Source organism: Diabrotica undecimpunctata, chromosome 8 (assembly GCF_040954645.1).
Source record: "Diabrotica undecimpunctata isolate CICGRU chromosome 8, icDiaUnde3, whole genome shotgun sequence".
Taxonomy (NCBI): domain Eukaryota; kingdom Metazoa; phylum Arthropoda; class Insecta; order Coleoptera; family Chrysomelidae; genus Diabrotica; species Diabrotica undecimpunctata.
In genome coordinates this window covers 113,207,215-113,220,825 of record NC_092810.1, presented here as the reverse complement: position 1 = coordinate 113,220,825, position 13,611 = coordinate 113,207,215, and the positions used below count along the sequence as shown (strand labels likewise).

Genomic DNA, 13,611 nt, shown 5'->3' with positions numbered 1-13,611 from the left:
GTATTTTTGCTGGTGGTTCGTCATTCCGTTGAGCTAGTTGAGGCCGCTTATATGTGTTTAGAAAAAGTCTTATGTTGGATGGCAAAGCGGTCCACCATAAATCGTATAAGGGCAAGTTTGTCAGTAGCTTTTTTTTGAGCTCTTGTATCTTTATTGTCGAACCTAAAAGCACATAAGAGAAAGAAAAATCGGCTGCAACTCATGCAAGCTCTGAAAATTTCTAAGTACGTTCCATCAGTTGTCCACAATTATTCCAAAAATGTGTGTGACCTTTTTTTTTAAGCCCAGTTAAAAACAAAAGTCCTATCGTTGCCATAATTTCAGATTTGGTTATATTTCTGGCCTCTCTTTCGCGATTGTAATTCGGGTGCATCTTTTATATTCGCATATTGGTACATACTACAATATTTTCAATAATGTCATCAGTAAACAGTTTAGCGAAAGCACTTGCCTCATTTGTAATATCTTTAGCGTAATCTTTGGGTCCAAGAAGTACCTTTACAATATTCGTTTCGTTAGTTTTACTAAACTTACTTTTCAAAGAATACTTAAAACATTTTGTTTCATCCTTGCCTTCATAGAAGTCTTCTGAACTTAGTTCATTTTCATTTTCGCTAGAAGTTTTACTTAAATATCCATTTCAGAACTGAGTTCTTAAAAATAACTTCTTCGTTCGAAGTACCAGGATTTCCCCCAATTACTTCTTCGTCTTCTTCTCGAAATAATGCATCAGCGAATGCTTGGAGTTCTTTATCAGTAAGTTGATTGGGATTTCTAACTGGAATCTGATCCCTTAAAAATAAAATTACTCATAAAAATTTTTATCTACATGAGAAAAAGTATTGTTTATAACGAAAAATGTATTTTGTGCCATAATGACTAAAAAACAATTGAAAGATATACTTACATTACTACACTAACGAAACTAAAACCAGTAAAATCAGTTGTAAAGCACGTTCCAGTTAGATCCAGTTAGATACATAAACAGGGTCGGTCTTTAAATTTTAAAATATATTTGCAGTAGAATTATTATATCTGGCGTACAAAATACGCCAGCGCGTGTAGTTAAAGGTTTTAAGCATATTTCAAATGCCTCACATTTGTTGCCAAAACTCAAAACTATAATTTCATGCTATGAGTTTTAAAGGTTAGGCTCTAGTACTCGAAACCTAGTTGCCAATCAATGAAAAGAATAAATTCTATTGATCTCGTGAGAATCATAAAAAATTACAAAAATCGCGCCACGTTTATTTATTTAACACCTATATTAAATCTGAGTTTATTTGCGGCAAAATTCGAAATATTCATACAAATGCTGAACTTTTAACATTTAAAACGCATCTTGACGTTTGTCGATAGGTCACTTGAATCAAAAGATATCGAATTTTTACCGTCGAGCTGATACAAATTTTATTGAACAGTGATTTCGAGTGCGTAACTGGCATGCAACGGTCGCTTCAAGCGTTGTTTCTAAGCGAACGGTTCATTCTACACAAAAAATGCTCACTAACATTTTTGTTTAAAATTATCTCAGCTACATTTTTTATTTGAGACATTTTTTTCTACGGTGTACAGATTCTTGGTGAATAGATTTTTTGGCGTTCTTACCCCTATGCTAGGGCGGTTTTAGGGGGAAGCCCGAAGTTAAAAGTGGTAAACTTTTTTGCATCTTTTTTGGTATCCCAAAATTAATATTCTTAGCAAAATTTAGCTTGTTCGTATAATTTTTTTGAGGTTCAGTGGCATTTTCGTCTCTGACGACTAGAGTAATACGATATACTAAAATTGTATCTTATTGAAGGTTACTTCCAAGTCAAAATTAAAGACAGCTACTCAAATTACCACACCAAACAATCTGGCGTACCTCAGGGCAACGTTTTGGGCCGATTTCTGTATCTGACATTTATAGCAGATGTTCCAACCAGCAATGATACCTTCTTAGCTACTTTTGCCGATGACACGGGAATCTTGGCAGTGGATATCGACCCTAGTGTAGCATCACAATAAGTACAAAATTATTTAGTCCAATTACAAAACTGGCTTAAGCGATGAAAGATTAGTGTTATTGTTAGCAAATTAGTACAAATTACTTTTACAACAAGAAAATCTACATGTCCGCAAGTTTATATTAATAATACTCCCATTCCTATAAAACCAGTTGTCAAATACTTTGGATTGCATCTGAATGATAAACTTACATGGACAACGCACATTAAAACTGAATGGAAACAACTAGATCTTAAGCTAAAAAATATAAATTGGCTATTTAACAAAAGGTCTCAAATATCTGTTGAAAATAAAGTGCTTCTGTACAAAGCTATACTCATACCAGTTTAGGCATATGGAATAGAACTATGGGGCTGTAGTAAACCTTTAAATACGAAGATGCTTCAAACATTTTAATCCAAAATACTGCGTATGATAAGTAAAGCTCCATGGTATGTATCACTTCACAATGATCTGGACATCCCATTACTTAAGGACAGAAAATAATAATAATAAAATATAAAAATCGCACTACTGACCACAACAACGAACTGATAAATAATTGATTCATCCAACCACTTGCCGAAAGAAGATTGAAGAGAGTATGGCCAAAAGACCTACCGCAATAATACTTGTAACTCTCGTTAATTTACTTACAGACTACTTACTTACTAGTCTGTCTATAGATTAGATTATAAACAAAAGTCCCTTGATGAAAAAGAAGAAGTAATTCGAGAGCATTCACAATGACATCGAAAATTCATGAAATGTCTATCGAAATTTGGAACGCCAGAAAATATAATATATAAACAGATGTTTTTGACAGTTTAAAACAGTTGTAATTGAGATTTTAAAATTTATAGTTATCGGTCTGTACAGGTATTGTAAACAAGTTGGTGTTCAATAAAAATATTTTTAAGAAGTGCAATAATAATAATCTTTGCCAAAGGCAGTGAAGAAAAGGTATATTATATTTACGATACCAAAGTTCTATTTTGTCATATATATTAGTAGTTACTAACATCAGAAAGTTTATATTTTAAAATAGGTGAAGTAAAACTGGCTCACGTTGCATTATTTCAGGTATTGTTAATATCAACCTTGTTCTGCACTCTTCAAGCTGGTCTTATAAACAATCCCGGATTTCATCATGACCACAGCAGCTATGACTCTGGACATCATAGTATTGAAAATCACGCCGGTCAAGGTTCTGTATCAAAAACGTCTTACGTGACTCATCACACTCCGTCCTATAGAAGCTATGGAGGCCAGAATCATGGTCATTACCAAGCTCATCATCAAGCCCACGATAGTCACTTTTCTGGAGGTGTCCCCGGAGGTCACTCATATGCCAATTCTTATATTTATAATTCCAATTCCGCAAATAGTCACGACTCGCTTCACAGACATCATGGTCCCATTTACCATGGGCCAGGAAGCTTTAGTCATCATAGTGGTAGTTTAAATCATCATGGAAACTTCCACAGGGACGATTATGATGAAAGTCAAAACTATAATGTAAGTATTCATAAGATATACAAATAAGTATTCAAAATAGTGTTTTTTAGTAATTAATATATAAATATTCTTTAATTCTTATAGCTAGAATTATATATATATATATATATATATATATATATATATATATATATATATATATATATATATGTTTTATGTTCTATTTACCGAATCAGTCAACTGTATCAACTTTTCAAATTTTGCATCCATTACCTTTAGTTATTGATTTGGTTTTGAATCACAAGTCATAGGAGATTACATTTTAAACCTCTCGTTGCATATCTTAGATATTTTAGTTTTTTTTTTCTTTGGACTTTGTCAGTAAATTACCTTCTGTTTCCGTTGAGATTTTATCTAATACTTTTTTTTCAACGAGTGTATATGTTTTTTTAGTTGCAAATGTTAGAGACTATTGTGAATGTATGAAATCCATTTTAAGTTCACAGTAGGTAATAATTGAAAGCATCTGCTGGAACACACCAAATACGTAAATATTATGCGTGGAATAAGCCAAAGCTGTATTGTGTCTCTTCTAATCTTCAATCTCTATTCTGAGAGAATTTTTAGCGAAACTTGGCACGAAAATAGCATTCTTCTAAACAGGTACCAATTAAACACCATCAAATATGCAGATAACACCATTGTATTTTCGGACAACTTGGAAGACCTACCAGTCCTTATGAACAAAATCACGTACTGCAACAATCTGAAGTCAATATGAACGTAAAAAGACAGAGCTCCTAATAATTAGCAAGAAAAAAATAACAGAATGACAACTAACTCTGCGCCAATTAAACCCCAATAGAAAAAGTAAATCAGTATAACTACCTCGGTACTACAATAAATGAAGAATGGATCAACAAGCAGACAACAAGAACACGCATCGAAAAAACTAGATCTACCTTCAACCGGATAAGAGATTTCTTCAAAAAACCTCTCTTTGTACAAAAGAAAGAATGCTGCTTTTCTGTTTTATTTTATGATGTTGAATCGTGAACAATAACTAAAGACATGCGCAAGAGATTGGAAGGGTTTGACATGTGGATGTAGCAAAGAATACATAGGATTCCGTGAACTGACCAAATTACAAATGAAGAAGAACTCAGTTGAATAAAGATGAATCTAGAGGTACTAAACATCATCCCATATCGAAAACTACAGTACTTCGGACACATTATACGAAATAAATTCAGATATGCCCTCTTGCAAGCCATCTTCAGGGAAAATATTTGACAGACGCGGTCCATGAAGAAGAAAGACATCATGTTAAAGAACCTCAGAATCTGGTTCAATAAAATATCTGTACATTCCCGCGTTGCTGCAGATAAGATAAAGAATTGCCATTATGATCATCAACATTCGTCACCGATAGGCACATCAAAATGAAGAAAAGGTCTATAATCTTAACTAGGTATATTTTTTAATCCAGTTCTGATTCTTTCTGTTAGTTATCGTTCACTGAATAGATACAACGTTTTGTCTAATAATTTGCATAAAACTGTTAAATACAACAATATCTGTTGTAGCAACAACAAAAAAGAGGAGAAAAACAAAATACTTTGGCCATATAATCAAAGGATCCAAATACCATTTACTTCGCCATATACTACAAGGAAAAGTAGACGGAAAGAGATGGATTGGTCAAAAGAAACTTTCATGGCTGCGTAATATTAGACAATGGTGTGGTACTACAGCAAAAGAATTGTTTCTCATACAGCAGCAGATAGAGACACTTTTAAAGAAATTGTTAACATAATGACGTCCAACGTCTGAATACGGATATATTACCTAAGGAAGAAGAGGTAGTAACAAGTGTTTTAGAGCGTTAAAATAATACGTTCAATAATATTGTTGGTTTTATTTTGACTTGGTTTTTTATTCTCCTTACTGATACGTCCTTATTATGGACCATATATACTAGCATATGCTGCAAACGCTTCAGCAAATAGTGAAAATCCCGTCAGAAACAATGCCTTTGCTTCTTATTTCCACATAACGTATCTTAACAAAACAAGATCTAAACACCATTTTTATGAAAGACTTAATCGATACATGACCAGTAATAATATTGTCTTCCCTAAAATATACCAAACCATCCTTTTAACCGCTCCCCCTTGGATGGTCAGAAAACCCTTCCTAGGCTTGAGTTTAACAAAGACTAGTAATCAACTTAATACTTTCTCTATGGTTAAACAATTATACAGTAAGATTTATGAGTACCAGAATTACCAACAAATTTGTACTGATGCCTCCAAATCAGAAAAAGGAGTGGGATGTGCCCTCATACACAACGACTACACTGCTTCATACAAAATCTCAAATTTTAGCACAGTATATACAGGAGAACTATTTGCAATCTACAAAGCATTAGAATATAAACTGAACGCCAACTTAGACAGTGCCTAATACTGACAGATTCCTTAAGTTCCCTGAGTAGCTTAGGCATCATTTACCTAACTCATCCATTGTTGCGATTAATAAAGAATCATTTGTACCAACTTCAGCAAAAGAATGCGATTGTAACATTTATGTGGATTCCTTCACATATAGGTATACATGGTAATGAAAAAGTAGATGCTGTCGCCAAATCTTCAGTTAACAACGAAGAATTGACAGAACCTACCTATAAGAAAGATTTTCATCACTGGATTAACTCTACATTGAATAAACGGTGGCTTCAAGAATGGAACCAATCTCAAGAAAAACTACGAGACATAAAAACAACAATTGCAAGATGGAAGAATAAGTGTAGCAACAAGAAAGACCAAACTATAATAAACAGAATGAGATTAGGACATACGCGCTTAACACATGAATATCATATTACTGGAAGTATTCATCCAATGTGCGGTAAGTGTTTCAACAGTTTAAGTGTCCAACATTGCTTAATCGAATGCCCTGCGTATTCAAATGAGAGGAAAAAGTGTAATATACCGACAACGCTACGCGAGTGTCTATTTATAGAAGAAAACTGTGTCTATTCGTCAGTTTTAAGTTTTCTTAAATCATTAAGAATATACAACCAAATATAAACATCAGTGCGTGTACAAATAAATGTGTAATAGTCAATGCTTCTATTAACCAATGTACTTAGTATAACTCAGATTTATGTATGTAAAAATCTATATATATATATATATATATATATATATATATATATATATATATATATATATGTCAAAATTAGTATATATTAAGTATCCATAAATGTAAAATATATTGTAATACCGAGCGGCGCTAATAACCACACAGGTTGATGAGCCTTAATTGTAAATAAAAAAAAATAAGCTTGAGGTAAAGAGAATCAGATACATGATCCCTGGGTGTATCGTATCTTCGCAGCTTTTCATTGGTTAGAAATTACGTGCTAACCAATAACAAGCTGCGCCGTCACGACATATCCACCGATTACGTGTCTGAATCTGTTTACATCGAGCTTACCTTAAAGTTAAACAGAGTATAGTGTGTTTTATCGGTACTATGAACGAATTTAATAGTATAGTAGGTAAATATCTTTTATTCTAAATGAAAGTTTCATTGTCATCTTTAAAACTTCGCCATACACGGGATTTGCCAACCCCAGAAGTTCTCGGTTGTGTGCGTAGTGTCCGTTGGTCGACACTAGCTTAAGATTAAGAAATTTGTATATATTACAGCTATAACGACGTCCACTATATATGGTAACAAGGCATTTATTCAACACACACAAAACACAAAAGAGTTACACAATAATTAAAGGTTATGTGTACAAAGGCATAAATTTTGCTTATTTTTTATTATAGATTTATAGTTCTGTTTCTGTGGTCTCATATACAGATTGAACGAATTTAAAACGGAACATACGAAATCAATGTATTTCGGCTCAACTCCGCTCTAGGTGGTTGGCCAATAAAAGGTTGTCAAATAATTATATTATAAAAATCCAATACTTTAGCGGGCTGCTGGATTCTGAATTCATTCAAGAACAAGTCAAAACTCCACCCAAATAGGTTGCCTAGAATCACCGTGAAAACTAGACTACACAAGCAGTTATTATGCTGTCAAACCACTTATCGCTTCCTTATAGTCCAAGAGATAGAGCCGAAATTTTGAACTGATCAGTAATATGACATTTCTCTATTGGAATATATTCATTGTAACTGGGTTAAGACTTTGCCTTACAGGCGGACGCCCTTCGTGGTACAGGGGGTGGCTATACAGGGATGAAGTTGTAATTTTTTTCAGAAAAATTAACGATCGATAATATGGCTGAAAATTTGCCCAGAGTAAGATCTTGGTATAACCAGACGAAATCCCAAAGGGCGGACGCGAGAGTGGATACATAAGGGGTGGCGGACAGGGGTGAAATTGCAATTTTTTGGGGAAAAATTAACGATAAGTAATATGTCCGCCATTTTCATGGCTCATTATTTAGCCCCTAAAAACTCTAAATACAAAAGGGCGGACAGCTGGGTTGGTACAGAGAGCCATAAAACGGGGTCAAATGTACCACTTGCCTGCGCATTTTAGGTCTCGGTAACAATTTTCAAACTGATTTTATTATGATATTTTTGTACCGATTGATTTGAAAATTTGTATGTTCACTTCTGTTACTATTCTGAGAAGCGTCAAGTAGCGTTTTCCTCAAAATTTTCCAAAAAAATTTCCGTGAATGAAAATTTTCGTAATTTTTTGAGGTAAAATCTAATTTATAGAATCCTTTCGATTTTCTGTAAGTTATACCATGATTTTTTTCCAAAAATTTTCAAACGATTTTTCCGATAAGAAAAAAAAATTAGAAAAACTTTTCTAAAACATTTAATAAAACTTTACGTCATCGTCTGAATCTTTTATAGAATATTTTGTAGTTTTAAAATGATATTATGATAATGTTTTTTTTTTCAAACTAAAGTCATATTTACTTTACAAATCACATTTTTTTCTTAAATATAAATATTTTACGAATTAATTTTTAATTGAATAAATGTTTGATATTTGATATTTTTTGTTAAATTAAAGTAATTTTATAATGTTAACTATTAAATATTTTTGGTATAACAAATAGTAATTTTACTTATTTTTTATTACAATAAAAAGGTTTTTAAATTTATATTGCATAAATAATGGTTGTTCAGATATAAGAAAAATTTGATTTATTATTACATTAATAATCAAATACAAAATATATTATTTCTATTTATCAATAGGTAAAATTTAATTTGTAGAATTCCTTTAACATTTTACAAATAATTATTAATAAAAATCAATTTAATAGTGGAATTATCAATTTTTTAAGTTTTGAAATTTACTTTGTACTTAGATATTTTCAATATTTTTTTTAACTTTCAAATTGATTGAATTTTTTTTTCATTAGTTAATTATAATTTTACAAATTCTGTTTGGACATTAATTTTGCATCATTATTATTTTAAAATATTAAAATAATAATGATGCGCGTTCCATTTAGATCAGTAACTCTAGACGCATGCGCTAAATGTAATAAGTATCAAGATGCTTTTATCCAACTTGGTGAAACTGACTTCGATTGTAATGAAGTTTTTGAAACCTTAGAAACTTTCATATGTCACTTATATGGAACAGGACTGACGAGAACAATTCCAAAAAGAAAAGTAAACGATGTCAGATTTTCACTATTTAACCGGCAGTATAAGTGCATGATATGAACGAGCCTTTAAAAAAAAAAACAAAAAATTTCGATGCTTCAGGCTTACCACCATGTCAAGATGAATTACACCAACATCTACTGCGAGCCCATTATATTTCAAATATTTGGACAGATGCTCATAAAAAAGTACCAACAGAATTGATTGTTGAAGAACATGGTTGGGAGTTTGAAGATGAAACATATAAATTCAAATGGTTTAGTGGACGTCAGATGCCAGAATCAATTCGAGAAGTAGTGATTGAAAATGAAGCAGATAATGAATGTGATATTATTGAAAGTGAAAGTGACGAAGATGATGAATGTAATGACATCAGTGAGAGTGAGAAAAATGACGAAATTTTTAAAGTTTTTCTAATTTTTTTTTTCTTATAGGAAAAATCGTTTGGAAATTTTTGGAAAAATTCATGGTATAACTGACAGAAAATCGAAAGGATTCTACAAATTAGATTTTACCTCAAAAAATTACGAAAATTTTCATTTACGGAAATTTTTTTGGAAAATTTTGAGGAAAACTCTACTTGACGCTTCTCAGAATAGTAACAGAAGTGAGCATACAAATTTTCAAATCAATCGGTATAAAAATATCATAATAAAATCAGTTTGAAAATTGTTACCGAGACCTAAAATGCGCAGGCAAGTGGTACATTTGACCCCGTTTTATGGCTCTCTGTACCAACCCAGCTGTCCGCTCTTTTGGATTTAGAGTTTTTAGGGGATAAATAATGAGCCATGAAAATGGCGGACATATTACTTATCGTTAATTTTTCCCCAAAAAATTGCAATTTCATCCCTGTCCGCCACCCCTTATGTATCCACTCTCGCGTCCGCCCTTTGGGATTTCGTCTAGTTATACCAAGATCTTACTCTGGGCAAATTTTCAGCCATATTATCGATCGTTAATTTTTCCGAAAAAAATTACAACTTCATCCCTGTATAGCCACCCCCTGTACCACGAGGGGCGTCCGCCTGTAAGGCAAAGTCTTAACCCAGTTACAATGAATATATTCCAATAGAGAAATGTCATATTACTGATCAGTTCAAAATTTCGGCTCTATCTCTCCGACTATTAGGCAAGCTCCTCTTTCCTTTAAAGGAGACAGATAGTTGAACGATATTTTATACAATGTCTATCACCGGGTATGGATTTATTTTTGTCCAAGTTTTATATTGGTCCACTATTTCAAATGCAGTTCAAACAGACATATATTAAATTGTATGTTTCGTTTTAAATTCGTTCAATCTGTATAGTAATTTATTCATTTTTTGATAATAAGAAGAATAAAATAAATTTATGTAAATAAAGTAGAGTTATATACCTAACGTGTTAGGACAGGTCTTTGTAACTTTGCTTAAAGATAACATTTTACAGCACATTTATATCTTTTACAATTATTGCTAATCTTACTTTTAAGCTCTATTCATTGACAACCGACAGCAGACTGATCAAAAAAGCATATCAATTTCAGCAGGTTAAACAATTAATGACAACCTGAGAAATAGAATAAAGCTAGAACTGAAATAACTGAACACGTATTTTGTAAACTTAAGCGTTTGATACTCATGATAACTGATTTTTGAAGTGAGAACTTCTCCAGACAGGCTAAAAATACAGATACTTTTCAGATGGTATAAAAATCTAACTATGACGTCATCGTAAAATGTATTGATAATTTAATATAAATTGCATACATTTTGCGAGAATTGAGTAGCTCATCATCATCATCATTTTGGCTTTACAACCCTGTGTGGGTCCTAGCCTCCCCAAGAATTTTTCTCCAGTCGTCCCTATCCATCGCCTTCCTCCGCCAAGCACGTATTTCCATATTTCTCATATCTTGGTCTATGTTATCTAGGAATCTTGGTCTGGGTCTTCCTCTTCTTCTTTGACCAATAGGCCTATCAAGGAGCGTTTTTCTAGCTGGGTCGGTTTGCTCCATCCGCATTACATGGCCTACCCACCTCAGACGTCCTATCTTTATGTGTTTTAAGATATCTGGTTCCTGGTATATCCTATGGAGTTCGAAGTTGTATCGTCTTCTCCAGACACCATTTTCATTTACCGCTCCATAGATGCGCCTTAGTATTTTTCTTTCGAAACATCCTAACATGTTTTCATTGCTTTTTGTTAAAGTCCAGGTTTCTGAACCATATGTTAGGACTGGGCGTATTATTGTTTTGTAGAGTTTTACTTTTGTATTTCTTGATATAACTGTAGATTTAAAAAGGAGATTAAGCCCAAAATAGCATCTATTAGCCGTGCAAATTCTGCGGTTTATCTCTGCGGTAGTGTCATTTTCAGTATTGACGAGCGTTCCCAGGTATACAAATTCGTTAACTGCTTCGACGACGTCATTTTCTATAACAAGTGGCCGTAGTGTTTGTGGTTGCTTACCTATTTTCATGGATTTTGTTTTGTTGGTGTTTATTATTAAACCCATTTTTGTAGCCGCTTCCTTTAATGCTACGTACGCCTCTCGTGCTGCGTTTTCCGTTCTCCCAACAATATTGATATCATCAGCATATGCTAAGATTTGCACAGATTTGTTATATATTGAACCGGTAGTTGTGATTTGTGACGTACGTATTAATTTTTCCAGAGCTAGATTGAATAGTATACAGGAGAGTGGGTCTCCCTGACGTAGCCCGTTATTTGTTTTAAAAGGTTCAGAGAGTTCCCCCTGGATTCGTACTTTGCATTCAACTTTTTCAAGGGTTAGTTTGGTTAAACTTACCAACTGATTTGGTACTCCTAGGTCTATCATTGCTCTAAACAATTCTCTTCTATTTACAGAGTCGTAGGCTGTCTTGTAGTCTATAGATATGTGGTGCGTGTCTACACCGTATTCCAGTGTTTTCTCTAGAATTTGTCTTAGGGTTGAAATCTGATGAATTTTTGATTTACCACCTCTGAAACCAGCCTGGTATTGTCCTATTATTCGCTCTGCATATGGTGCCATACGATGGCATAGTATATTGGAGAATATTTTATACGCTGCATTTGGGAGCGTAATTCCTCGATAGTTAGAGCATTCAAAGATATCACCCTTTTTGTGTATGGTGCAAAGTATTCCAATATTCCAATCATTGGGAAGGGACTTCTGTATCCATATTTCTTTTATAAGCTGCTGTAGGGCTATTATGATATCGTGGCCACCTTCTTTATATAATTCCGCTGGGAGATTATCTATTCCGGGTGATTTGTTTCTGGCTAGTTTGTTTACAGCGTCTTTAACTTCCAGGATCGTTGGTGGATCCTCCTCCCTCTCGTCTGCTCCGCTTACCTCGCAGCTTTCGTCTTCCGGGTTTTCTTCTTCCTCTATATTAAGTATCTGGTTGAAATATTCCGTCCATCGGTTTAGTACGTCTGTTCTTGTTGTTAATAGATTGCCATTTAAACTTCTACATTGATTTGTGTTTGCCTTAAATTCTTTTCTGTTGACGTTGAATTGAGTAGCTCTGTGATAATTAAATTATTATTCGATGGGTTTGTAGATTACTAAGTTGTGTTTATTAAGGACCCGACCGATTCTTATTAAAGTAGTGTCGTAGATTTGCTTGTCCGACGGTCTGTATGACAGCTTTTAAACTAAAGGTCCTAGAGGCATAAGATCCGCTGTATAGATCTGTATTGGTGTAAAAAAGAACTCGTTTGAATTTGGGGTCAGTAGTTCTTTTGATAATAATATTTTTTACCAAGCGATTGTGATTGTAATTTCTGAACCTGGTCTTTATGACAAGAAGGGATAGGTGATGAAAAAGGGTGTCTTATTTCCAAATAATCCCTACTACTACAAATAATTCCGAGAACTTGGATTAATCAATTAAAAATAAAGACATTGCTAATTTGAAACTTCGTTGGAATAAATGTGTTAATGAAGAAGACGTCTGTATTTAAAAGTAATGTTTTTTGATAAAAAAAACCGTTACGTTTTTTTGTTAGACCAGGTATCTATCAAATAATCATATTACCATTTTTATTGGAAATAAGCCACAATTTAAGTTTAAAATAAGTACAAAACATTTATTTTTTTTATTTGGTGAAAAATTCTTTTTATGATTAAATTTTTTCTGACTCATTTATATGGACAAATTAGACATATATTATTTATTTTAAAGTAGACGACTTTAAAATGGTATTGCCAATATTGTCGAGTTGCGTTCCTGGAACGACTTTATTATAAGATGGTTAGTCCATGTCATTACATGGAATCAACTTTAACTTAAAAATATCTGTCAGAAAAATCAGGGCATGTGATTAGTCTTTGATTACTTTGATTTTTCTAACGGGTATTCTCAAGTTGAAGTTGATTTCATGTAACCGAATGAACTATCTTACAATAAAGTCGTCCCAAGAACGCAACTCAATAATATTGGCAATATCATCTTAAAGTCGTCTACTTAAAAATATATATCTAATATACGTCTTATATACACCAAGTAAC

At 33.0% G+C, this 13,611-nt stretch overlaps 1 protein-coding gene across 1 annotated transcript in view; it reads left to right on the top strand.

Moving 5' to 3' along the window:
- Positions 1–13,611, top strand: part of LOC140447863 (uncharacterized) — a 44,581-nt gene that overhangs the window by 23,875 nt on the left and 7,095 nt on the right. The window contains exon 3 of the mRNA XM_072540772.1: positions 3,070–3,504. Coding sequence (XP_072396873.1) covers positions 3,070–3,504 — 435 coding nt within the window. The remainder of the gene's footprint in view (positions 1–3,069; positions 3,505–13,611) is intronic.